This window comes from Helianthus annuus, chromosome 3 (genome assembly GCF_002127325.2).
Source record: "Helianthus annuus cultivar XRQ/B chromosome 3, HanXRQr2.0-SUNRISE, whole genome shotgun sequence".
In the NCBI taxonomy this organism is placed as follows: Eukaryota; Viridiplantae; Streptophyta; class Magnoliopsida; order Asterales; family Asteraceae; genus Helianthus; species Helianthus annuus.
Genome location: NC_035435.2, coordinates 42,969,232 through 42,996,450, shown reverse-complemented (window position 1 = coordinate 42,996,450; position 27,219 = coordinate 42,969,232). Strand labels below are relative to the sequence as shown.

At 34.7% G+C, this 27,219-nt stretch overlaps 1 protein-coding gene and 1 long non-coding RNA gene across 7 annotated transcripts; one reads left to right on the top strand and one right to left on the bottom strand.

Moving 5' to 3' along the window:
- The first annotated feature begins 5,386 nt into the window (after positions 1-5,386).
- Positions 5,387-8,571, top strand: LOC110942261. Of its 6 annotated transcripts, none has more exons than XR_004889451.1 (5): positions 5,387-5,749; positions 6,000-6,102; positions 6,296-6,619; positions 6,705-7,128; positions 8,179-8,571. It is a non-coding gene; the product is annotated as an uncharacterized LOC110942261 (long non-coding RNA). The 6 variants fall into 6 exon arrangements; XR_002594684.2 differs by lacking the exon at positions 8,179-8,571 and adding an exon at positions 7,251-7,347; XR_002594685.2 differs by lacking the exon at positions 8,179-8,571 and having other exon boundaries at positions 6,296-6,362; positions 6,528-6,619; positions 6,705-7,286.
- A 16,584-nt stretch (positions 8,572-25,155) lies between these two features.
- Positions 25,156-26,989, bottom strand: LOC110939483 (protein FAR1-RELATED SEQUENCE 12-like). The gene is made up of 6 exons (XM_035988011.1): positions 26,649-26,989; positions 26,289-26,547; positions 26,071-26,196; positions 25,624-25,737; positions 25,470-25,532; positions 25,156-25,398 (listed from the first exon to the last, which is right to left on the bottom strand). Exons 1-6 carry the CDS (start codon positions 26,987-26,989, stop codon positions 25,156-25,158), a joined length of 1,146 nt encoding a protein of 381 aa, XP_035843904.1.
- Positions 26,990-27,219: the final 230 nt, after the last annotated feature.

Here is a 27,219-nt window from a genome sequence, read left to right as displayed (position 1 = left end):
TCACATCCACACTCGCGTCACTTCTTACTTCTTGTTCTCTACTTTTGAACAGTCTTCCATGAACCTTTATAAACGCAATATCAAAAACTACATCTATTTCTATAACAATAATAAAAAAAACTACTTACTGAGTTATGTTGTAGAATTTATTAGGAAAGAAAGATAACATGGAGTATATAACTGTTGACACTGGGTTGACTTTATTACTTTCTAAGTTCTTCGCCTGCTATTGTTAAAGAATTTGTATGTTGGTGTTCAAGGTTCCTGAGCACGCATCTCGCAATGATCCTTGCTTCGTGTTGAGCCGAAAATGCAATGATTGTAGCCCTAAGAACACGTGGTGCACTCGATGCTTGCAACAAGTTCACATCGCCCACCCCGATAGTAAACTGGGAACTTTATAAATCAAAATTAGTTAAAGACATGTTAACAGGATTAATGGGTGTTTAACCTGTTTAGACAAGAAAATTGACACGTCTTATCGTGTCGACCTGTTTAAGACACGAAACCTATTAAGGGTCAAACACGAACTTGTTAAGGTCGTGTCGTGTTTTCGTGTCTAAAATTGCTAGCCCTAGTTGCTTGTGAGATGAGTTTATATGTTTAGGCTTTGTAACTGGCATTCACCTGTATGTTTGTGAGATTTACGGTTGCCATGCATTTTCATTAGGCGTATCCCTCATTTGTTTGTTTATATCAGTACATGTCTACCAAGTGTTTTACATTAATATCTACATTTTTTAGCAATCTGTGATTACCAAGTCTTTGATGTGTTACATAGATAACGTTTCTTCTTTTATGGCAATGATGATAAAGGATGTTTGAAGGTTACATAAAGGATGTTTGAAGGTTACTGTTATGGCATTGTGAATGTTTTATTCACACCTACTTTAACCTTCTAAGCCTCAATTCTGTTGTGGCTACAGAAGAGATACATTTAGGCCTATTGGTAATGTATAAAATTCATAACATGTCGGCCCTACCCATTTTCTATGATTTTCAATATCGATATCGGTACATGTACAGTACCGAGCTCATCCCTACTGCATTCACTAAATCACATAAATATCGTATTCACATGTTTTTGAACAGAGTTTTTATCTTTTAACTACATATCTGTTATATGTCATTGTTTATCTATTAAATATGTTTTATTGTTACGATAAGTATTAAAATTTAAAATTATATCCAACTCTATGTTTTTAATATAGAATTTTCAAATTTTAGACGTTTTTTGCCTTCCTAATTCCATTCATAATTTCAATGGGTTCATAAGCGAGCTGCAAAAAGTTTTGTTGGTAAGTAACTCGACTTTCTTTCCATAATTAATCAGGAACTTAACTTGGATGAAGGTTTAAGAATGAAAATTATAAGCAATACATTCTATGGGATCACCACTAATATTGTTTCTAGCGAATTAAGATGATGATCATTTCTTCAATATGTTTTAATTCTACTCATTGTTCTGAGAGTCTTTTTAGTTTCTTATATCTTTGTAGCTCACCATGTAAAATAGCCTATTCCAGAGACCATATGCTACTCAGATGTATTCATCAGTTGCTACGTACCAATTATCAACTAACATTGATGATACATACAATTTGGAGTTTAATATGTTACATTAGTGAAAAAGGATTGGTGGTGATTGTAGTCTAGCACATATATTACACCTATGACCTAAACTTAGGCAAGCTAGCACCCACCTGACGATTATTTTCATAAACTTTATATTATAATCCTCTATATATTTCTTTGGAAAAATGTTTACCTCTTTTTCGCCATAGTTATAGTTTTACTAATAAACAAAAGAATGACATACTGAAAGTTATTCAAGTAAAGATATTGAAATTTTAACAAAGTAAAAAAAGTTTAATGACAACAAAGTTTTGTTATCAATTTTTTAAGTTTATACCGAGAAATTTGCAGTTTTTCTTTATCTGATATATAAATACAATATTAAGTTATACGAAAGTGAATAACTTTCTAATGGTGCACCTTCTTCGTCTCGAACGAAGTCTTTGCGCCTTAAGTATGTATCGTGTCTTTGACAACTACGCAGAGAATAAAAGGTTTTAGAATTTGAATGACAACTTATATATGTAGACAAATGTTAGAGCTCTTGATGTCACGGTTGTTGCTCCATTTTTTGTTGTCAAAATCATTATGAAGGTAATCTAGTCCACTTGCAAGACACATTATTATCATTTTTTTGTGATTGAGTATCAAATCCTCGGTTTTATAATGATGGGATCATCATCATCAGCTACAAAATGAATCTCCATCGAGTTGCATGATACATAATTTTGTTTCTCATCTAAGACATGTACCAACTTGTGTCCAATCAAGAATCTTTCATTCCTACACAATTCAGAAAAAAAAAAAATCATAAGTGCTGGAAAGCAAAATTATCAATACACATTTGTAAGTTTAAAAACTAGTAGCTTGGCAGAAATTGCAACATGGACACTTGGACAGAAAGCACAACACATTCATGGGTGAAAAATTAACAATCTAAATACATAATTACATTCAGTGAACATAGATCGGGTGGGATATGACCCAAAACCAAAGCTTTCTCAAATAAGAACTGTTAAACATATTCAGATTTGACTTCATACTTGATACTTACAGATGAATTTAACAAGCAACCAAAACTATAAACAAACGCTGTTCAATTAACAAAATCAAAACTTCTAAAAACCTTCATTCTAACATAAAAGGATGTACCAAAGAGGAGAAAGAATCGTAAAGGAGACCCGTGACGGCGGAGCAAATAAACGCCACCGGGGGGGAAAGCAACGTGAGCGCGAATCGCCGGAGGCTAGGGTTTTGAACGAGTATTTGGAAAATATGACCTTAACACGCCGCTAAGCGTCTATAAAAGTGTTTTTTTATTTGTTTATTTTTTCTTTCTGTCCAGTGAAATTTTAAAGGGTTGTTACTTTTCCACCCTCTATATAAAAAGAAATTTATCAAGATACATTACATAATAATAATCTAAAACGTAAATCCCACTTTTATTATACATAATAAACTAGGTTAGAGCCCCGTATAATACACGGGTTGAATAAATATAATTTTATATATGAAATAATAAAAAATATATATTTAAAAACCTCGTGTATTACACGAGTTGAATAAATGTAATTTTATATACCAAATTATAAAACAATATATCTTTAAAAATCGTGTTTATTACATACATTGAATAAATGTAATTTTATCTATTAAATAATAAAAGAATTATATCTTTAAGAACCTCATGTATTGTACGGGTTGAGTAAATTTAATTTTATATATTAAATAACGAAAAAAAGTTACATTTTTAAGAACCTCATGTATTGTATGGGTTGAACACATGTAATTTTATATACCAGTCAATAAAAAGTTATATCTTGTTATATCTTTATAAAACCTGTGTATTATACGGATTGAATAAATCTAATTTTATATACCACACAATAAAAAAAAGTTATATTTTAAAAAACCCGGTGTATTACACGACTTGCATAAATGTAATTTTGTATAGTAAATAATAAAAATATTATATCTTTAAAAACCTCGTTTATTACACGCGTTGAATGAATCTAAAAAAATTATATCTTAAAAAAAATTAACGGATATACTCGATATATGATGGATGTGATGATTGCGGTGATGATTCTTATAAATGTCACGTAAACATACTGAATACCGTATTTGAGTTGAGAGTTGAACACGAAAATAAAAGTATACAACCAATGAACATTGATTAATGTTTTTGTTTACCCCTTATAAACATTTATGAAATATGTTCTACCCTTAACTACTTTAGTTTAATAAAATAAATAAATTATTTACATTATATTAATTTATATTTAGTATGCGTCTTTTGTTAATTTCAGGATAAATAATTTTGAAATCTAATAAATATTTCAAAATATCATATTATCTCCTATAGGAATTGTTTAAATTTATATTAAATTAAATTTTATAATTATCTATTAATTAATACTAATTATCTATAATTAAGTAGGATAGAGAGGAAAAACCTAAAAAAATAGATGGCTTCAATGAATGACATGTGTGCTTTTATTGGTTTCTTTTATTATATAGTATAGATTATGTTAAAACCCCGTGTAATACACGGGTTGAATAAATATAATTTTATATACCAAATAATAAAACAACATATCTTTAAAAATCTCGTTTATTACATGGGTTGAATAAATGTAATTTTATATATTAAATAATAAAAATCTAATAAAAATTATATCTTTAAAAAAACTAACGGATATACTCGATATATGATGGATGAGGTTATTGCGGTGATTGTTCTTATAAATGTCACGTAAACATAGTGAATACCGTATTTGAGTTGAGAGTTGAACACGAAAATAAAAGTATAGAACCAATAAACATTGATTAATATTTTTGTTTACCCCTTATAAACATTTTTGAAATAGGTTCTACCCTACTTTAGTTTATAAAATAAATAATCATTTACATTATATTAATTTATATTTAGTATAGGTCTTTTGTTAGTTTCAGAATAAATAATTTTGAAATCTAATAAATATTTCAAAATATTATATTATCTCCTATACGAATTGTTTAAATTTATATTAAATTTAGTTTTATAATTATCTTTTAATTAATATTAATTATTTATAATTAAGTAGGATAGAGAGGAAAAAACTAAAAAATATATTACTCCAACGAATGACAGGTATCCCCTCGTTAGTTTCTTTATAAATACAAATTATTATTTTAATTTGTGCCCTAACTGTTTTAACTAAACTAATAAGAGAGTAATTTCAAAACTATAAGCATAAATTTCTAAACAATAGATGATTATATCGCAAAAGTACTAACCTAATATAGCTCTTGATCGCAGATTAGGGTTTAGGAATTGAAAATTGAGTTTAAAACAAATAATAATTTAAGTCGAAACTGATCGTGATCATATATTGATCGTGAAATTTGTTTATAATTCAAGAAAAAAGGAAAAGATGATGTTAATTTGAATGATGAAATGGGTTTACCGATGATGAAGAGGATGATTACGGAAAGCAACGATTGTTTGGGTGTTTGAAGTATCGGTAAATTCTTCATGAAAGATGTGGAGTGCATCCATGGGAACTGAATTTTATATATCACAGATATATTTTGTTCTTGATCGGTTATAAATACTTAATACTCATTGGTGGAGGAGGTGGAGAAATTACGGTTTTGGATAATAAGTCTTTTTTTGAATGAGATGTGGGTCATGGATCTATACGTATGACCCGGTCCGGTTTCATAACCCAGTGCCCATTTAATTAAAGGAGCTCTCATTGGGTGACACGTGTCCCAAAGTTGGTTTCTTTTATTATACTAGATAGATGAATAGATTTGGGCTGAGATGGATGTTTACATTGCTAGCGGATCCCTTCTTTGAGCAACCCGACCCAATGATTCGGACCCTATATATTTATGTATTTGAGGACTCTGTTCTTTCTTTCATCATTAGCCTCACTGTCTCCGTTCCAAACCCTAATCTTCATCCATTCCAAACCCTTTTCAATCGTTCGTTCACCTATTAATCTCAAACCCTCAACTATATCTTTTCACAATCGCAAAACATTGCCTCTGCAATCGTTAACTGCAATCACATTGGCGAATGATCTGTGGTTAAGAATTGAAGACAAACGATCCGATTGAAGTCTACCTGGTTGATATTGCGGCTTATGCTTCTCTCCAAGAGATCAGTTAGGTTTTTTACAAGGCGGTATGAATCTGGCTTTTGATTGTGTGATGTTAATTATATTGATTTCGATTTACATATTAATTGCGCGATTGAATCTGTTTTTTGAGATTTTCATTTTGTTTTAACGCTACACGTTTTGATTATGTTCAACTCAAACTGTTAAGAGGTATCCTACTTTGATTTCAAAAAAAAAAAAAAAATGAAATTTCACTTTTATTAGATGGGTCGATTTGGGTTTTTCCATCTCTAATAGGTCAAATGTTTTGAGTAGGTCAAGTATATGATGTTGCTCATGCTACCAAGCCTGAACACTTTCTGAAGCACAGTTACAATAGATGTAGCCATGTAGGCAGTCCTGGCTTTGTTCTAAACAGGTAATAAAGCAGTTCTGTTAGTTTGTAGCCAATAATACTTTTTATAAAAAAAATTAAAATGGATAAGGAGCTATTGGTATGTCAACTCACCTTAACCTGGTCCATTGTTCACTAATATTATTGATTTGTCGTGATCATTGACGGTGGATTTCTTATGAAGTGATATTTGTTAGTTTCATATTTTATTTTGCAGATGCTAATGGGAGGAGGTGGATATTTTTCAGCTGATGGTTTTAGAAAATGAATATACTCACGCCGTTGTATGTTTTTTTACACACGTAGCTTCTTCGTACTCCAATTATCAACAGTAGCTAATCGCATGTTTGTAAAATGTTTTAACATGCCTTGCTTGAACATTCAGTGCCTTTGTTTTGCTTTCACGTTAATAAAACAAGATTTAATTATTTGTTGTGAGCGGATCATAGGAGTCTTGAACGAGTACCCTGAAGTTCAACCGTTTTCATCATTCGGCTTAATCTATAACTAGATTGCCTTATTTAGAATCCTTGATACCATAGTAAGACATCTTTACTTTTTCATTTATTTTGCTATTATGATTAGTTAATTTACATTAACTTTTTTTTCTTGATACTTGGAACTAGAGGTGGATAGGATTGCGGTGATACTTTGCTCTCTACAGGCTCTTTGAAGGCTTTGTTTTCGATGTAGTTGCGGGCATTGAACATGAGTGTTTTGATTAGAAAACATGATAATGATTTTGTTAAAATGTAGTATTTTATCATTCCATCTGGAGTTCCAGGAATGTCTAACTTGCATGTCAAGCCTACTTTGAATGTTAAGCCTTCTTTGATGTGGCAGGCAGGTATCATCAAGGCCTTAAGAAATGGGTTTAAGTAGGAAATTTTGCAGTTGTTGAGAAGTGCTACAATCATGAAGCCAAAATTGATTGTTATTGGTGCAATTGCTTATGCTTGATTATATGTCTATGCCGGAATTTTCCAATCATCTCTACAAACTTTTGCATATGGAAATGTAATGCTTGTAGCTGCTTGTGATCATGAGAAGGTATCTTTGAGTCCTGATCTGATTTGGTTAGGCTATGTAATGATTTTGTGATTTTGGTCTTAACTTTAAAATTAACTGTAGTATCTATTAGAGATTAGGCCTATTGATATTTCTCTTTTTAGGCATGTTAACCAGGCTATGATGAGCTTATCAATGCTTCCAAGGGTTCTATAAACAGGCACCTCTTTTTAAATATACATTATTAGTGCGTTAAGATTATTTTTAGAGTAAATTACAAGTTTTGTCCTTTATTTTTACATCAAATTGCAGGCGCTGTCCTTTTGGCCAAAAAGTTTACAGGCGGTGTCCTTAACCTTCCAAAATCTTGCACGTTTTGTCCTTTAGGCCAAACCTGGTAGAAATCTCAGTTAATTCTTGTCATGTGCAATGCATATGAGGGTACAATGGTCATTTTCCCTCTCAACCCTTTCTATTTCCCTCATTTATAACCCTCACCAACCCCTTAGGGGGTGTTTGGCCTAGCTTTTTTTTATCTAAGCTTATAGCCTTTTTAGCTTATTTTTACAAAATAAGCACTAATGGGTGTTTAGTTTAGCTTTTTAAGCTTATGCTTATTAGCTTATATAAGCTAATTCCAAGAAGCTTATGGGAACATGGTTTTTTAGCTTATTTGAATAAGCTTATTTGAAGAAGATAGTTTTTTACTCATTTGCCCTCAAATGGTGGATTAACTCATTACACACAATGATATTATACTCGTTCCCATAATACAAAATAACTTAACAAACAACTAAAGATTAATTATTAATTATTTTACCCACCGATTAAACTACCTGTATCTCTTTTGACCGTTCGATTAATTATTAACTACCTGCATCTCTTTTGTATAACTAAAGATTAATTATTAACTATTCTACATCTCTTTTGACTGTTCGATTAAACTATTGGTGACATATGGAAGTTGGGAATCAACTGCTATCATCAAACATCACTTAATGCAAAATATATGCAACTAATAAAACATAAAAAGAAAAGATGCATGCTTTAAATGAATATCGGTGAATTTAATATTGCATTTAATATTGCTAGTCGTGCTCCTAGAGGACCTAAAGAGATATTTAACTACCATCATTCATCATTGAGAAATGTCATTGAACGAACTTTTGGAGTATGGAAGGCTAGATGGGAGATATTACAACATATGCATGTCAATTACACCTACGAGACACAAGTGAAGATCGTGCTAGCATCTATGGCAATTCATAATTATATTAGAAAAAAATACATATGATGAAGGATTTACCAGGGCGCAACAAGAATCTTACACTCCAAATAATGGTTAAATGAAGTAAATGAAGACACAAGTACACAATGTAGAATAGAATAGATGATTTATACATGAGTGCAGTTAGAGATATGATTGCAGGAGATTTAACCAAACCAAGATGAATGTTTATTGAATATTAATGTATTTTTGTAGAAGTTTTACGTTATCCTCGACATAAATTTATCCAAAAATGATGGTATAACTCATAAAAACAAAGTAGATACATATAAACTATAAGTTATGTGATAATATGTAACCATGCCCTTTTTGGTCATTTTACTAATATAAGCTAAATAAAAAAAGCTAACACAAACACTTAAAAAAAGCTTATCAACTTGTAGAATATAATCTAATCTAAACACTTAAAAATAGCTTATCAAATGAAAGAAAATAAGCATAAGCAACTTTAAAATATAAGCATAAGCCAAAAAAATAAAAGCTCAGCCAAACACCCCCTTAATTCATCTCTATCAAAAATCCAGCAGACCAGATTCTTGAGGCCATTGCTCCTTTTGTCCTTAACCCATCTTGATATGCTGGTTTCTCCATTCTACCCTCCCTCAGCCGATTTTCCCTCTTTTTGAGTTGAATCTTGATGTTGAATCCCCCATACAAGGAAGAGATTCCGATCAATACTGATTATATTTTCCCTCCTCAACAACTGAACATCGACTCCTCTGCAGGGGCGGACCTCTATGGTGCAGGTTGGGGTCAACGGACCCCAATGTTTTAACAAAAAATAGTAGAACTGTTATGTTAAATTTTTAAAGGACCCCATAAAATAAATTAGTTGGACCCCATAGTATTAAAAGAAAAGATGGTATGGTGGTAAATCTCCTTGTGTTCCAACAAATAGGTCTCAAGTTCAAGTCTTACACCTCTTGTTTTTTAGTTTATTTTTTCCATCAAAATTAAACTAGAGTTTTAAAACATCACAACCACCCATTGACCCTCTAATTTGCTTCTTTAAAGTGATAAATTGAATGTCTCCGAATGATTTTATTTCACATTTGATTACCAAATAAGACTTCCAACATATAGTGGCGTTAAAAAAAAAAGCTTAAACAAAATTTGAAGTTACGTGAAGTAGTTGTGTTGTTTAGGTAGCTATTGGTTTCAAACAACTTATTAATCACCACAATTTGATAACTGGATTCTTAAAAATGGTTCTTAATAATGTAGTGGTTGCATGTCCACTAAATGCTTCTACATTATTTCCTGCCCCGACCCGACCTGATTACGATGACCGACCCGGAAATTTAAATGTTTGGTTGTGAAAAAATCTAACACAAAAAAATGGACCCCAATAGAAAAAAATCCTGGGTCCGCCACTGCTCCTATGGAACCCTATTTGCCATTCGCTCGCTGGGATTTTCGTCATCAAATACGCAATTAGGTAAGCAATTGATCATAATCTAACTAAGGTAAATTTCATTTTCGTTTATTGTTTATTTAAATACGGCTTTGTAATTTTTTACTATACCTGGATTATGATATTTAATTTCCCCTGAATCTTTTGACTTTTGTGGAAATTCAATTGACTGATGAAGTCAGGGTGAATTGCAAGGATTGTCCTTTATCTTTATACACATTTGCAGGCGCTGTCCTTTATGTTTAAAATTGACAAATTTTGTCCTTATTGTTTTAAAATCTTGCACTGTATGTCCTTTAACCCTAACCTAGTTAATTTTTTATGTTAGATTTGATCATGTGCAAGGCACATGAGGGCATTTTTGTCATTTAACCTTTAAAAGGACTAATTATGTTAATAACTTTAAAAAACAAAAGGTTTAAATACTTAAAAAGTTATAACTTATAATATATATCCAGCCCACAGTAACTAATCTTCCACCACTATCCATAAACCATCTACCACCATCATCCTGCCCATCGCACCGCCACCACATGCTGCCACCACTTCCCAACCGTAACCCACCAGCAACAACTAACAATCAAACCCATTCATCTCTCTTTCTCTTTCTCCTAAACCCCAGAGACAATTCCTCTATCAACATCCATATCAAACCCCCCCCCCCCCAATCAAAATCACCAGATTAACACAAGAACACTCAAATTAAAGATAAAACCCAAATCAAATAAACAAACATAAAATCCACAATTACCTATTAAATCTCAACATCTCAACAATAAACCGTCTTGACACTGTTTGTAAGTCACAGATCTGGGGTTGGGGTTCCGTCAGATCGACGCCGGAGATGAAGGATTGAAGGCAGCGGCACACTTGTACAAAGTACTTTCCGTCGGCGGTGATTAATTGCAAAGATTGATCGAATTCGTTCACTAGAGATGCGTATTAATGATGAATTTTGTGACTGTGTTGATGGTACTGATGAACCTGGTGGCTAGAGGTGGTTGTTGGTGGTTAATTGTGGCGGTGGAGGAGAGGCAGAGAAAGAGAGAGCTGGGGGTTAAAGAGAGAAGCAGACTAGGTTATGTTATTAATTTTGGATATACACATCTAACATCTACAGATATATATTCTATCAATTTTGTATTTTTGTTTTTGTTTTTGTTTTTGTTTTATTTGTTGGCTTTTTTGAAATAAACCGGTAAAAAGACTAAATTACCCTTGTGTGAAATGAATTAACATAAAAAATTAACTAGGTTAGGGTTAAAGGACATACAGTGCAAGATTTTAAAACAATAAGGACAAAACTCGTCAATTTTAAACATAAAGGACAACGCCTGCAAATGTGTATAAAGATAAAGGACAATCCTTGCAATTCACTCTTTTATTTTCCTTATAGCGTTCAGATAGTGAGAGAAAGTTAAGGAAAATAAATTTTTGGATGGTAGTGAAGGAATTAAGGAAATGAAGGTTCATGAAGAAAATGAACATTGATAAAATTATTTTATTGATGATTTTAATAAGCTTAAACATGGACTATTTAAACACAGACTGACTTCCCACGAGTATAGGTAGTGCTAACAAATGCTTACATAACCTCAGATAGTATACAAGATATTTTTTGTCACCGGAAAACTTACACCAGAGAGAGGGAGGAGTGAGGGTGGAAGAGTTGATGGAGGTGGTGAGGAGTGGTGGTTATGGTGGTTGAGGGAGTGGATAGAGATGAATTGAGGGGTTGGTGAGGGATATGGGAAATAGAAAGGGTTGAAAGGGAAAAGGACCATTGTATCCTCATGTGCATTGCACATGACAAGAATTAATTGAGATTTCTAACCAGGTTTGGACTAAAGGACAAAACGTGCAAGATTTTGGAAGGTTAAGGACACCGCCTGTAAACTTTTGGCCAAAAGGACAGCGCCTGCAATTTGATGTAAACATAAATAACAAAAGTTGTAATTTACTCTTATTTTTATTTTGGTTTATGGTTATGGTTTTTTTCTTCATTTGCTAATGTCTTGATTTGTTTTTTTGTGAACCTATGCAATTAAGGTGAAAGATGAGATCGCGAGGGTTGCTAAGGCCAATCAGTAAAGAAGAAGATTTAACGTGAAGGTTCTCAGTTTTAGTTGCTTTATTTTGGTGTTTTTATGGAAAAAAATAGTGAATTATCAAAACTTTAGGCCGTTTTGTTATAGATTTGATATCTGAGAGTTTTAGTTGCAGTGGAGCAATTACAACTCTTTTGAAGGAGTGTTGTGTTGCCTTTAAATAACATATTATCTAACATTGCAGTCTCACATGAATAAAGACCACCCTGATGATACAAAACTCAATGTTCAAGGCTCCATATCAGTTCCTGTAAGGCATTATCTTGACTCCCCAACTTTTATAAAAAGGAAAACCTAAGCGGAACTGATTACCATAGTTGGTTTTTACAGGTGGACTAAGCATATATGATGGATCTTGATAGCCTTAGGTTCATTGTAAAGGTGATGTTGATTATTTTCATTTAACATACACTTCATGTTCAACCCATTTCACCTATTTCCTTTTATGCTTTTCTTTTTACCAATTGGACCATTATACACAATCTGAATTAACATATTCCTTATTTAATGGGCCAATAGACAATGTAAACCAAACCCGGACCAGAGCCAACGATTTGAAAATAGGGTGATCGAACCAGTCTGTATGATATTGTTTATTCGCAAAGCAAGGACGAGACTCTTGATCAAATATTGGCATTCATTCCGAATTTAGGGCGGTTAGGTTCTTGAATTTGATCATGTTAAATGACATGCTAAATAATGACAAACAAGTCTATGTTGGTCCTTTTATTTGCAAGCAAGGACGAGACCCTTTGCCAAGCTCAAAGTTCATATAGATCACTCTTATCAACAGTACCTTTCGTACATTCTATATTTTATTTATTTTTAGATTTTAATGTATCTTATATTGTCACGGCCCTTGGCCCCGGTTTGACCGGGTCCAGAGCCGCGACGCAGGAAATCCTGTGGTATTAATTTAAACGACAGCGGAAGTCTTTTTAAGCAGGATCTTTTTATATTAAAACTGCCCGTTTACATAAATTAGGGATAAAACCCTGTAATTTACAATAAGATGATTTCACTGGGAAATCTTTATTTTTCAAAACATGTTTCTTTATTTATTTACATTGAGCCACTTCTCTAAGTTGGTAGTGCTCCATGGCACTTTTCTTAGCTCACAACAGATCACCTGAAACATGTTTGAAAAAGATTTTCTCAGCGGGGAAATACTGAGTGAATCGTTCATTTTGATAAAACGACTCATTTGTTATAATTTACAGTATTAAGAGAGATTACAATGTTTCTGATATCAAACCAACTACCCACAGTATTTGTCACTCGACTCATTTCGGTGACTGTGGTCATATCCCCCATTGGCTGCCCCAATGGTGACGAATATCACTAATTAGGTTCGCCCACCTAACGTGATAACAACAGTAGTAATGTGCACAATACCCCACATATCGGCTGTAATTTGGTGATTACATAAACTTAATCACTGTAATTATAACTCTGAAAATAATTTGGAGTATTGTAAAACAGTTGATAAAAAGAGAATGACTCACATTGCAGATTTAACGAGCAGAGTATAAGCCTACTGATTAGCCTTTGATTAACCTAATTTAATGCACACACAAACAGGTTAGTAACTAATACAGCAGTTATGACAATTCACGAGTTTAAACCCTCCGATTTTACAAGTGCAATACTTAACAATTCAGCGGATTCACAACGAATGACAGAGTATAGCCCGAGTTTGGACAGCACTCAAACATTCAAGTCGAAATCACGATGAATAACAAAGTATAAGCTCAATTTGAGCAGCACTCAAATAATCGTTGGATAGTTATAATCGATCGGACGTTGAATCGTAATAGCGATCGAGTTATTACCCGGATTGCGGCAGCGTTTCGAGATTTGGTGTGTGTTGAGAATTGTTTCTGTTATAACTCAAACTACGTACAGAGAATTTGCGTTGTTCAAAAGACAGAATTCAAGTCCCAATGTCGGCTATTTATACAAATTTTTGGACCTCGCTTACGGACCGTAAGCCTTTATCCCTTACAGTCCGTAAGGGAAGCAGTCTATTATAGGGTAGCTGGGTTCGGGACTAGCCTAGCTGACTTGACAGAAATTTCAAATTAAAATTTGACAACGATTTATTTAGGTAATCGTTAGCTAGGGTTTACCCCCCCTGAGTTTTAGGGGCCCTGATCCTCATTCCGATTGTTCTGGAAATTTTAGGATTTACGCAGAATTACTTGGGTGTCTCAATTAGGGTTTCCTTATTGGATAATTATCATACTAAGTATTAATTTTAGTGAGAGTTGTTACATCCTCTCCACCTTAAGAAAAATCTCGTCCTCGAGATTTACTGGAATAAATGAGGATATTTCCGCTTCATTTCTGATTCCAGCTCCCAAGTGTATTCTGGTCCTCTCTTTGAATTCCATTTGACCTTGACCAGCACTAGTCTTTTGTGCTTGAGAAACTTGACTTTTCTATCTTCTATCTGTAGTGGGTTTTCTACGAATTTCAGCTTTTCATTTACCTCTACATCTTGAAGAGGTACTACCAGGGATTCGTCTGATAAACATTTCTTGAGATTGGATACATGAAATACATCATGTACTCCAGCTAGTTCTTCTGGTAGTTGTAGACGATAGGATACTGGTCCTATTCGTTGGATTACTGGAAATGGTCCTACGTATCTTGGACTCAGTTTTCCTTTCTTACCGAATCGTACTACTCCTTTCCAAGGAGAAACTTTCAAGAGTACTCTGTCTCCGACTTGAAATTCTAACGGCTTGCGGCGATTATCTGCATAGCTCTTCTGACGATCTCGAGTCGTTTTCAGTCTTTCCTTGATCTGAGTTATCTTGTCAGTGGTTTCTTGCACAATTTCAGGTCCTGATAATTGACTTTCTCCTATTTCTGCCCAACAAACTGGAGTTCTGCACTTACGTCCATATAGTGCTTCAAATGGAGCAGTTTCAATGATTGAATGATAACTATTGTTATAGGAGAATTCAATTAAGGGTAGGTGGTTATCCCAATTACCACCGAAATCAATTACACATGCTCGGAGCATGTCTTCCAGAGTTTGTATCGTCCTTTCACTTTGTCCATCTGTTTGAGGATGAGATGCAGTACTTAAATTTAGTCGGGTTCCCATTGCTTTCTGGAAACTAGTCCAGAAATGGGAAGTAAAACGACTATCTCTATCTGATACAATGGAGAGTGGGACTCCATGTAAAGATACCACTTCATCTACGTACAACTTGGCTAATCTTTCCATGCTAAAGGTTTCCTTTATTGGTAGAAAATGAGCTGATTTGGTTAAACGATCCACAATTACCCAAATCGTATCATTACTTTTTCTGGTTTTGGGTAACTTAGTAACAAAATCCATTGTTATGAGTTCCCATTTCCATACAGGCATTTCCAATTGTTGTAGTAGTCCTGAAGGTTTCTGGTGTTCGGCCTTAACTTGTGAACAAGTAAGACATTTAGATACGTATTCAGCTATATCCTTTTTCATTCCTATCCACCAGAAATTGTTTCTTAAATCTTGGTACATCTTATTGTTTCCTGGATGTACGGTATACCTAGATTTATGAGCCTCTTCTAAAATCTTATTTCTTAATTCTCCTTGCTTAGGTACCCAAATTCGTTTCTTGTGGAATTTCCAAATTCCTTCATTTCCTTGCTCTAGTTCTTTTATGTAGCCTTTCATTCCTTCAGCATCGTCCTTGATCGTTGTTTCTTGAACTTTCTTCAATTGTTCCATTAAATCTACTTGTAGGTTTAATCTAAGAGCACGGACTCGCTTTTTCTTTTCCTGATACTTACGACTTAAGGCATCTGCGATTACGTTCGCCTTTCCTTCGTGATATTGAATATCACAGTCGTAATCGCTTAAGATTTCCATCCACCTTCTTTGCCTCATATTTAACTCTTTTTGCCCAAATATGTACCTTAAACTTTTATGATCTGTATAAATAGTAAACTTACTTCCATACAGATAATGTCTCCAGATTTTAAGGGCAAAAATTATAGCTCCTAATTCTAAATCATGTGTCATAAAATTTTCTTCGTGCTTTTTCAACTGCCGGGAGGCATACGCAATTACCTTCTTGCGTTGCATCAACACACATCCGAATCCAAATTTTGAAGCATCACAATATACTTCAAAATCTTCTGTTCCTTCGGGTAAAGCTAAAATTGGAGCATTCGTCAATCTGTGCTTTAAAATCTTAAAAGCTTCTTCTTGTCTAGGTCCCCATTCAAACTTAACGGCTTTACAGGTCAACTTAGTCAAAGGTACAGCTATCTTAGAAAAATCTTTAATAAATCGTCTGTAGTATCCAGCTAAGCCTAGAAAACTTCTAATTTCCATAGCTGTTTGCGGGACCTTCCTTTTGGTGATTGCTTCTATTTTAGCAGGATCTATGTGAATTCCTTTGTGATTCACCATGTGACCTAAAAAATGTACTTCTTGCAACCAAAATTCACACTTCGAGAATTTAGCATAAAGCTTTTCTTTTCTTAACAAAGTTAAGAGTGCGTGTAAGTGTTTACAATGTTCTTCCTGACTTTTGGAATAAATAAGTATTTCGTCAATGAAGACAATTACGAATATATCCAAGTATGGTTTACAGATTCTATTCATCATGTCCATAAATGCTGCTGGGGCATTTGTTAGTCCAAAGGGCATGACTGTAAACTCATAATGACCATACCTAGTTCTGAAAGCAGTTTTAGGTATGTCTTCTTCTTGTACTTTCAGCTGGTGATATCCGGATCTTAGGTCTATTTTAGAAAAATACTTAGCTCCCTGTAATTGATCAAAAAGATCATCAATCCTAGGTAATGGGTATCGATTCTTAATTGTAACTTTATTTAGTTCCCTATAATCGATACACATCCTCATCGATCCATCTTTCTTTTTCACAAACAACACTGGTGCTCCCCAAGGGGATGAACTAGGTTGTATAAATCCTTTGCTTAGTAATTCATCTAATTGCCTTTTCAATTCTAGCATTTCAGTGGGTGCTAATCGATAAGGTGCCTTAGCTATTGGTGTAGTACTCGGTATTAGATGAATTCTAAATTCTACTTCTCTGTCGAGTGGTAACCCAGGTAGTTCTTCTGGAAAAACATCTGGGTATTCTGAGACTGCAGGGATGTCCTGAAGTTCCTTACTTTTAGTGTTAATGATTACGGAAATCATATACACCATTTCTTGTTTTCTCGAATAACTAGCCAATTTCATTACTGAAATGAATTTCAGTGGCTTTCGGGGTCTATCTCCTGTAATTAAAATTACCTCTCCTGTGGGGGTACGAATTTCTACGGAATTCTTATCACATAGGATTCGAGCATGGTTGGCTACTAACCAATCCATTCCTAATACTACATCGAATCCGGCTAATTTCATAGGTAACAGGTTTGCAGAAAACTTATGGCCTAAAAGTTCTATCTTTCCTTCTTGCAAAACTTTATCTATGTTAATAGAATTTCCTTCTGCCGTTTCGACTGTAAAAATCTGCCTAAGGGTGGTTAAGGGTAAGTTAAGAGCTTGGCAAAATGAAGTATTGATAAAACTTTGGTTTGCACTAGAGTCAAATAATACTTTTCCATAAACGTCGTGAACCAAAAACGTACCAGCTATGACGTCAGGAATTAGTTCGGCATCCTGAGTAGTCAATTGAAATGCTCGGGCATTCTTCTTTGTTGTTCCATCAACTGGTTTGCCTTTATTGTCTGTGGTTTTAATCAATTTAGGACATTCTATTTTGTAATGTCCTGTTTCTCCATAGTTATAGCAGACTATGGTTTTCTTTTTGCAATTTTCTTCACGATGTCCTGCCATTTTGCAGAAGTTGCAGGTTACATTACATCTTCCAAAATGATTCTTTCTGCAATTTCTGCAAAAAGGCGGATTTGCAGATTGCCTCATTCCTCTCTTTTTGAACCTATTATTATTATTACCCACACGAAATCCTTGGGTAATCTTTTGAGCCAATTCCTTCTTTCGATCTTCTTCTCTTGTGCGCACCAGTTCATCAGTTAGGGTATTAGCTAATTCCACAGCATCGTCAATAGTATGAGGTCTCGCAGCTTTAACGATGTTACGGATTTCACTAATTAGTCCCCAAATATAGCGAGAAATGAGTACCGGTTCTGGCGAAGCCAGTGTTGGTACTACTCTAGCATATTCAAAGAATGTCGAAGTATAACCGCGACACTCTACGCCTACCATACGATGACTTAGGAACTTATTCGCCATTTGTTCATTTTCATATTCGGGACAGAATTTTCTTTCTACAAGATTCTTAAATTCTTCCCAGTTCAGCGCATAGGCCATCCTTCTTCCTTTTGCTTGTAATACTGTGTTCCACCATTCTAGCGCCCCTTCTTTGAACAAATTTGAAGCATACATGACCTGATCTTCTTCGGCACACTTACTTATTGCAATTACTACTTCGGTTTTCTCTAACCAACGCAGTGTTGCAGTTGCCCCTTCATTACCTGCAAATTCAACTGGTTTGCAAGCAAGAAATTCTTTGTAAGTGCAACCAGGCGTTGCAGCTTTCATTTTCTTAGGAAGTGGAGCATGTCGTGGATTGTTATCATGATTATCATGATTGCCGCCTCCGTTTACACTATGACTAAAATTGTCTTCCTGAGTACGTGTACTAGGAATGATCTGTTGTGGTTCAACAGGTTTCTGAGCAGCAGCCATGATTGCTGGAATAGCATTAGCTATCCCTTGAGTGATGATATTTTCAATATCTTGTCTAGTAATATACTGGTTTTCCTGATTTTGCTCAGATTGATTCCCTTCATTAACTGGTTCATTACTAGCGTTTTCCATCTGATAATTATTATAGATATAACTATTAGTATCAAACGATTGTAAATAACATAATTACACAGAAGCACATAAAATTTTACATCACATATATATATATATATATATATAGTCAAAATTGTCGATTTCTCGACTTCCATTTCTATAGGTTATATTAGGTATCAATACACACTATTTATATTACAACGTTTTATTCCTGAGCTATTTCACAGAGTTATATTTTACTATTACTGCTATTATACAAACAAACTTTCCAACCCCACTATTCCTCTTTGTCAACTGGCAGGTTAGTAGCGACGCTCCCTTTCGTCGTACTTCCAGGAGATTTGTTCTCCCATCTCCCGAATCCTATTCCCCGTACCTATCAGTTCTTCACCGAACTGACGAAGTTCGGCTAGGTTTTCGTTGCTCATTGGAGGATTAGGGATAGGTTCTGGATCAAACTATGGAAGGAAGGAATAAGGACTATTGATTATGTTCTGAAACTGCCAATCGTTAGTCCACCACTCGTCCATGTTGCCTAAAGGTTGAGTGTGGATTAGAGGGTCCAGAATAGCTGGTTCCAGATTTAAGGGAAATTGGATTTCGGCCGGGTAAGGGTATAGATTGTTGTTGATAGGGCTAATGACATCACAATTTGCCAGTAGACGGTCTATTTCGTCTTGAAATGTGATTTCTTCAATCTGTTTCGAGCTCTCTCCGATCTCTATTCCCTTTTGCTTAATGTCTTTCCTTATTTCTATCTCTGCTTATTTAGAAGTCTCTCCGGTCTCTATTTCTTTCCCTTTGCTCACAAGAATTTCTATTTTAGGAAGTCTCCTAGTTGTTGGTTTTCTCCTGCGCACTTTCCTCCATCCTACATATCTTCTTCTCTTTTTAGGTTTTGCTTTTTCCAGTGGTGGAGCTTGGAATTCCAGAGGTTCCTCTATGTCAGCAATATAACCAGTAAAGTCGTGGGTGACTTCGATTGGTACTGGATATAGATTGAGATTCTGAAATGCTTCCGATATCTCATTCATGTTGTGTAGCATATATGCAAAATGCACAAAAATGCTAAGTTAAAACTTTTGGAACAAAGTTTTATAAATAAACTTTAAAGTTTTATTGCATACTAATTTGTACAGAGGACAACATGAAAGAAAACACACTAGGATTTATTTATTTATTTACTGGGTAGTGATTTTCTACTAGACCAGGCTTATTGGTAATTTAGAGGTTTGCATTTTCTGCTAAAGTAGCTAGCATATAAAGATTTGCCCATTTTTCATCTAAATTATCTTCCCAAGGTGGACTATTGCCTAATTCCTGGATTTCCGGATTAAACCTCACTTTCTTGACTTGGGTTTTCTGGCTTTTCCTAATAATCGAATTTCTTTTCTCTGGGGTAAGAGGATTCTCATATTGTGCTTTACGGACAAAAATCCCTTCTTCCAGGTTTGCTGGGTATTTGGAGGAAGAGGTTCCTTTTTCTTTGGGTGCAGTATCTACTTTGTGGTAGATAGCAGAAAGCTTTTGTTTACCCATACTGTAACATTTAATCAATTAATAAAACATATATTCACAGAATGGCAATTAAAATTCCTAAATTACTTTAATAGGCTAAAATCAAATAGTAAACTTAAATCAGTGGCTCTGATACCACCTTTTTCCTGTCACGGCCCTTGGCCCCGATTTGACCCGGTCCAGAGCCGCGACGCAGGAAATCCTGTGGTATTAATTTAAACGACAACGGAAGTCTTTTTAAGCAGGATCTTTTTATATTAAAACTGTCGTTTACATAAATTAGGGATAAAACCCTGTAATTTACAATAAGATGATTTCACTGGGAAATCTTTATTTTTCAAAACATGTTTCTTTATTTATTTACATTGAGCCACTTCTCTAAGCTGGTAGTGCTCCATGGCACTTTTCTTAGCTCACAACAGATCACCTGAAACATGTTTGAAAAAGATTTTCTCAGCGGGGAAATACTGAGTGAATCATTCATTTTGATAAAACGACTCATTTGTTATAATTTACAGTATTAAGAGAGATTACAATGTTTCTGATATCAAACCAACTACCCACAGTATTTGTCACTCGACTCATTTCGGTGACTGTGGTCATATCCCCCATTAGCTGCCCCAATGGTGACGAATATCACTAATTAGGTTCGCCCACCTAACGTGATAACAACAGTATTAATGTGCACAATACCCCACATACTGGCTGTAATTTGATGATTACATAAACTTAATCACTGTAATTATAACTCTGAAAATAATTTGGAGTATTGTAAAACAGTTGATAAAAAGAGAATGACGCACATTGCAGATTTAACGAGCAGAGTATAAGCCTACTGATTAGCCTTTGATTAACCTAATTTAATGCACACACAAACGGGTTAGTAACTAATACAGCAGTTACGACAATTCACGAGATTAAACCCTCACAACGATTTTACAAGTGCAATACTTAACAATTCAGCGGATTCACAACGAATGACAGAGTATAGCCCGAGTTTGGACAGCACTCAAACATTCAAGTCGAAATCACGATGAATAACAAAGTATAAGCTCAATTTGAGCAGCACTCAAATAATCGTTGGATAGTTATAATCGATCGGACGTTGAATCGTAATAGCGATCGAGTTATTACCCTGATTGCGGCAGCGTTTCGAGATTTGGTGTGTGTTGAGAATTGTTTCTGTTATAACTCAAACTACGTACAGAGAATTTGCGTCGTTCAAAAGACAGAATTCAAGTCCCAATGTCGGCTATTTATACAAATTTTTGGACCTCGCTTACGGACCGTAAGCCTTTATCCCTTACGGTCCGTAAGGGAAGCAGTCTATTATAGGGTAGCTGGGTTCGGGACTAGCCTTGCTGACTTGACAGAAATTTCAAATTAAAATTTGACAACGATTTATTTAGATAATCGTTAGCTAGGGTTTACCCCCCCTGAGTTTTAGGGGCCCTGATCCTGATTCCGATTGTTCTGGAAATTTTAGGGTTTACGCAGAATTACTTGGGTGTCTCAATTAGGGTTTCCTTATTGGATAATTATCATACTAAGTATTAATTTTAGTGAGATTTGTTATATATATGATTACTGAAAAGAGGTTATCAAATGAATGATACAAGATTTTCCAAAAAAAAAAATCAATCTACTTAGTTCCAATTGGTTGAAGCTAATTTTTATCGTGCAATGCAGAAATTATGTTATGCAGCACATTCTCAAGCTGCGGATTCCTTCGGCTGTGTCCACGCTGATCTCTCAATTTAAGGGTAACATGTGCAGCTAACAATTCAAAAATTCAGCAGCCATGTGGTAGAGAAATATTTAGCTGTATTAGACGGCTAATCAGGTAAACCATCATCCATGAACTGATCTCGGCTACTCATTTCAAACAGTTGCTTCATGTTCCAAACGCCAACTATGTTGTTCAAATCGTTCTTTGTGTTGCCGAGGTTTGTAATCTTCCATTAAAGTTGTGGTTTATTTTATAAGTTGCAAAATAGGCGGGTCGGATTGACAGAAAGTTTTGTAAATAAGTGTTCCATTTTCATTGTTTACATCTTTGCTTTTTAATTAATCTGCCCTAGATTGGTAGCTTACCGTATAAAGATTCTATGCCAAATTTATTTCAGATAGAAGAAGAAAAACTGTGCTTTGTTGCAGATCGCTTAGTGAAATCTGGGCAGATTGTTATCTGGAATTTGAAGAGGAAGAAACAAATCACTACTGTGGCTGAACAGCTAAAAGTGAATACGACTGAGATTGCACCAAAACATTAGTTTCCGCCTCTTGTTTTGGGTAAAAACTCTTCTGATCGACTCGTTCGGGTCGGAACACGATCCTACAGAAACAGATGGGTTCTCGGTTAAGGGGATAAAAAGGATTTTGCAAGTATTGAGGGATGTTAGTTCGCTATATGCTCTGAATTGGTGTCGTCGAGTTTCAGTTAGATGTAACCTTTTCACGTGGAGGAAAGAAATGGATAGGATCCTTACGGTTGATGCCTTAATCAAATGAAATATTCAAGTTATTTTGGGTGGTTGCGCATTTTGTGATAACCTGGTAGAGACCTCATAACGTATCTTTTCGGGATGTGTTGTTTCTACAACGATATGGCTTAGTGTTCGCCACTGGTGTAAGATCCCTTATATATATGGCTTCAATTTCTAAGACCTGCTGGAGTTTCAAGACCACACAGGAGCAGGTGTTAGAAAAAGGAGGTGGTTCCTACTTGGCTGCCTTGCATGTTGGCTTGGTAGTTTTGTGAATGAAGTTGAACTTTTGGTAAAAAAAAATATAAACTGTGAACTGATTCCACATTGCCTGTTGTTTCATTCATAAAAGGGTCGCCAATCTATTTGTTTATATCTTACATTTAAATGAAATTTACTAAACAATTAAATGCTTTTAGATATTTTAAAACAATTACTATTATATTCTAATGTATAGACTAGATTTAACATCACATTACCCATTTAGTTAAGTTTAATACAAATTATTTCTTACGATTAATAAATCCTATTTTCTAATCAACTATTATCTGCAATTAAAATTCAAAAAATATTATTCAATCTTAAGTGAAAGTTTAATAACTTATTTTCATATAAATAAAGGATTTTGTCATTCAAAAAATATAAATACTTATTATTAATATTAGAATTACCTTTCAGTATTTTTGATAATATCTAATCCTCTAATGACCTTAAGTTTCTAAAATTCGTATTTAATTAAAAAACTTTTTGATATAAGTAACTTTCTTTAGGTGATAACTTAGTTATTATAATATAAACACAAAAACGTAAATCCCACTGTATCAAGATAAATTACACTTTGTCCTTTATATATTATTAGAATAGAATAGAATAGAATAAAACACTTCAATAGTTTCACTCCAAACATCAGGGCAAATTACATACGGATAACAGGTAGACGAACAACAAACTGCGCCGCTATCCCTTTCTGAATAGAATAGAATTAAGAATTATGAGACGCGTACTTTAAAAAAATAGAGTTAAATGCTATTTTAGTCCTTGTGGTTTGGGCCATTTTGGCAGTTTAGTCCAAAGCTTTCATTTTTCTCCTGTGGGTCCAAAAAGGTTTCACCGTTGCCATTTTAGTCCACTGGTTAACTTCATCCATTTTTTCTATTAACGAGAAGGACAATTCGGTCATTTTATATGTAATTCTATTAACTAGAAGCACAATTCGGCCATATAAAATGACTGAATTGCCTTTCTCGTTAACAGAAAAAATGGATGAGGTTAACCCAATGGACTAAAATGGCAACAATGAAACTTTTTTGAACTCACAGGCAAAAAATGAAACCTTTGGACTAAACTGGCAAAATAGCCCAAACCACAGGGACTAAAATGACATTTAACTAAAAAAAAATAATTACACATTATGTCCAAAATCTTGGATTTTCTAATAGGTTTTGTCCTTTGAATCAAACCTAGTTAATTTGCTCATTTAACTTTTATTAAAGAAGGGGCTTAATGGGTATTTCATACCCCATTTCATCATATACCCATTTATAAATTCTTTCTCGCTATATCCCTCCCGCATCTCTCTCTAAGGTCTCTCTAAACTCACTCTCTCTCTCTCTTCATATTTCTGCCCCAAACAAACCGACTACCATGCCATTGTCGCGCACTATCCGTCATTATTTACCATCGTCGATCTGCCACCTCCAACAACCACCACCGCCCATGTCACCATCACCCACTCCCATCACGCACCACCGTTCACTTCATCGTTATCAAAAGCAGTCGATTTTGGCGCCTAGCTGATTTATCTGGGCGAAGCGCATTGAATGCGCTTCTACATCCCAGGTTTTTAGAGCGCAACCTGATAAATGCTAATTAATCTCTCTTTTTTTTAATTCGTTAGTTCCTAATTATCTTTAGTATTTATAGGGCTATTGGAAACTGATTATATCACTAAAATACCAGCCTTCCAAAAAAATATATCACTCCAAAAAAATATATCACTAAAGCATTAAGATTTCAATTCGTATTATTCAGATCCAGGTTCTGACTTCTGAGGTTCGAATTCTGCAGTATTCATAGTTATTTGTTCTCTGAGTTAATTTTTCATTCTATAGTATTTTTTGTTTGTGAGTCCCAAATGCTATCCGAATCACAGTGGAATGATTGACAACACCCAAACACCTATTGATTAGGTGTTTGAATAATGAAAAGTTAAGAAATCAAAAGATGAAGATGAAGATTCTTGCAAAGATCAAACAACAAGTGTTGTTTATACAATCTCAAATGATATAAACAATAGAAGTGGCCATCCGTCCAGATGACCCAAGTGCCATCCGACCGAATCACTTTAACATGTTACGTTCCATTCCCGTTTTGTCTAGCTACAAAATAACATACATACAAAAACTATACATAGACACATACAGGACAAAATACAGACTCGATATAGACGGAAGCTACATGCATATTGCACTAACAACTTCATTGTAACGATCATCACTCTCGTTCATACCTAGAATAGCACCAGGGGCACTATTGGGAACAGCCTCCTGAGTCCAACGTCTTAAAATATAACGTTGCGAAAACTCCCTAATATTAAGCATCCTAAGCACACAAAAGATGTGTAAGCACAACAACCCAAACTGTTCCAATCTTTTGCATGTACAATACACAATCATGTCGTCCTTCCGCATCATAACCTATAAAACACCATTAAAAAAATTGAAATTTTGTTAGATACATTACAACATAAACACAGCACAAAAGATACCATATGAAGCAAATAACTATACTTTAGAGACACAACCCATATGTAACCGTGAATCGGCAAGTACTATACGTTTTGACACATAACACTACAAAATACCATGTGTAAACTCGAAGAAAGTATACTTAAACTTAGATATTTAAGTCTTTGTATATACCTCGAAGAAAGTAGTGCATGGTTGTTCCCAGTCCTTCACAAAAAAGTTAACGAAGTCACACATCGTTTCCCACTTTCCGATAGCACGTCTGTGTATACCATTTTGTATCTCCAGCTGGACGTCAAAAACTAAAAATATAGTGCGTTTGTATATACTGGCCACTTGATCCTCCGAAACAAAGTCTACCGCCCATATGTCAGCGTTCGTGTTTCTGGTGTGATGGTCGTTCTTCCTGTGCTCATGTCTTTGAGCTTCAATAGCAGAATCAAAATGCCCCAGAAATTCGACAAGAGTACCCTCCGGGTTACAAAACTGTCTAAATAAACGGTTCTAACCCTCTGAACAAGACGAGGTACGTATAAGCCCGAACATGTACTCCTCGCGATAATAAGCCGGTATCTAAGCATCCCTGATCTGATAAATTGACTGCAGCCACTCATGATCAACCAAGTTAAAATCGTTCAGTATGGTAGCCCAACCACTTTCAAACTGCTCGGGAAGAATTGAATCGGTCCTCATAATGGCACACAACCTCTTTTTGAAATCTGTACTATTGCAGATTGTAGCACCAACCTAAGACATTATTGAACAATATATAACACAATCTTCAACAGAACGTATGTAAAAAGATTAAAAAAAATTTAAAAAGTCGAATTAGTAAACACCTTAGCAGTAAGCTTGTCCATAATGTGCCACATGCATAGCCTATGCCTACTCTCAGTCCATGTATCTTCAATAGCCTTCTTCATGGCTGGGTCTTGGTCGGTAACAATCACCGAAGGGGCACGACCAAATGCTTCACGAAACACCTTAAGCAACCAACTATAAGTTTCAGCCGTTTCGTTGCTTATTATAGCGGCACCAAGAGTAACGTTACGATTGTGGTCGTCGATACCAGTAAACGGTACAAACATCATTTTGTACCTAACAAAAAATATAGATTAAAGACACCATACAACTAAATGATATATAATTAACAAAAAATTTGTAAAAATCTAAATGCGGAAGATAATTATTAAACTTACTTGTTACGCTGATATGTCGCATTAAATGAAACGGCACCAAACACCGTAAAATTCCTCTTGGCATCCTCATCAGCCCAAAACAACGCCCTTAAACCATCTTCTGTGATTATATACTCCATTGAAAAGTTTGGCATGTACTTTTTCTTCCTCAATAGCCGTTTAATCATCATATCAGCGTCAAACTCAGATATATACTTGTTCAGATCTCGCTTAAAATATTTAAAATCGGTTTTGGTTGCCCCAACCTTGTCAAAGCCACCATAGAGTGTCCACTTGATATTAAACGCTTTGACGGGTCCAATATTCAAGGCACTCAACGCGTTAACGGCTTGCTCTTGCATATAGTTCATACCTCGGTTTGAGAGGAGTAACTGCCTATCGTCCTCAGCAACAAAATAGTGATTATGATCATCCTTGAAAGAATATACCTTGTATAGTTTCGAAGCGTTTTAACTTTACACACATACGTGCTTCGCAACCAGTCCTTATAGAAGGAACACGTCGAATAGTTTTCCTTTTTGACCCGTTATTAGAGGTATCAGTTTCTTTAGATGTATCGATCGCCTTGAAA

Excerpts from the sequence above, each read along its gene's own strand:
- LOC110939483 (XM_035988011.1), bottom strand. The coding sequence starts at position 26,989 with ATGCAAGAGCAAGCCGTTAACGCGTTGAGTGCCTTGAATATTGGACCC. Across the intron at positions 26,197-26,288 it reads TGGACAAGCTTACTGCTAAG|GTTGGTGCTACAATCTGCAA; the intron begins GTGTTTACTAAT and ends ATAATGTCTTAG. Across the intron at positions 25,738-26,070 it reads TACTGAACGATTTTAACTTG|CTGGAGATACAAAATGGTAT; the intron begins GTTGATCATGAG and ends TTTGACGTCCAG.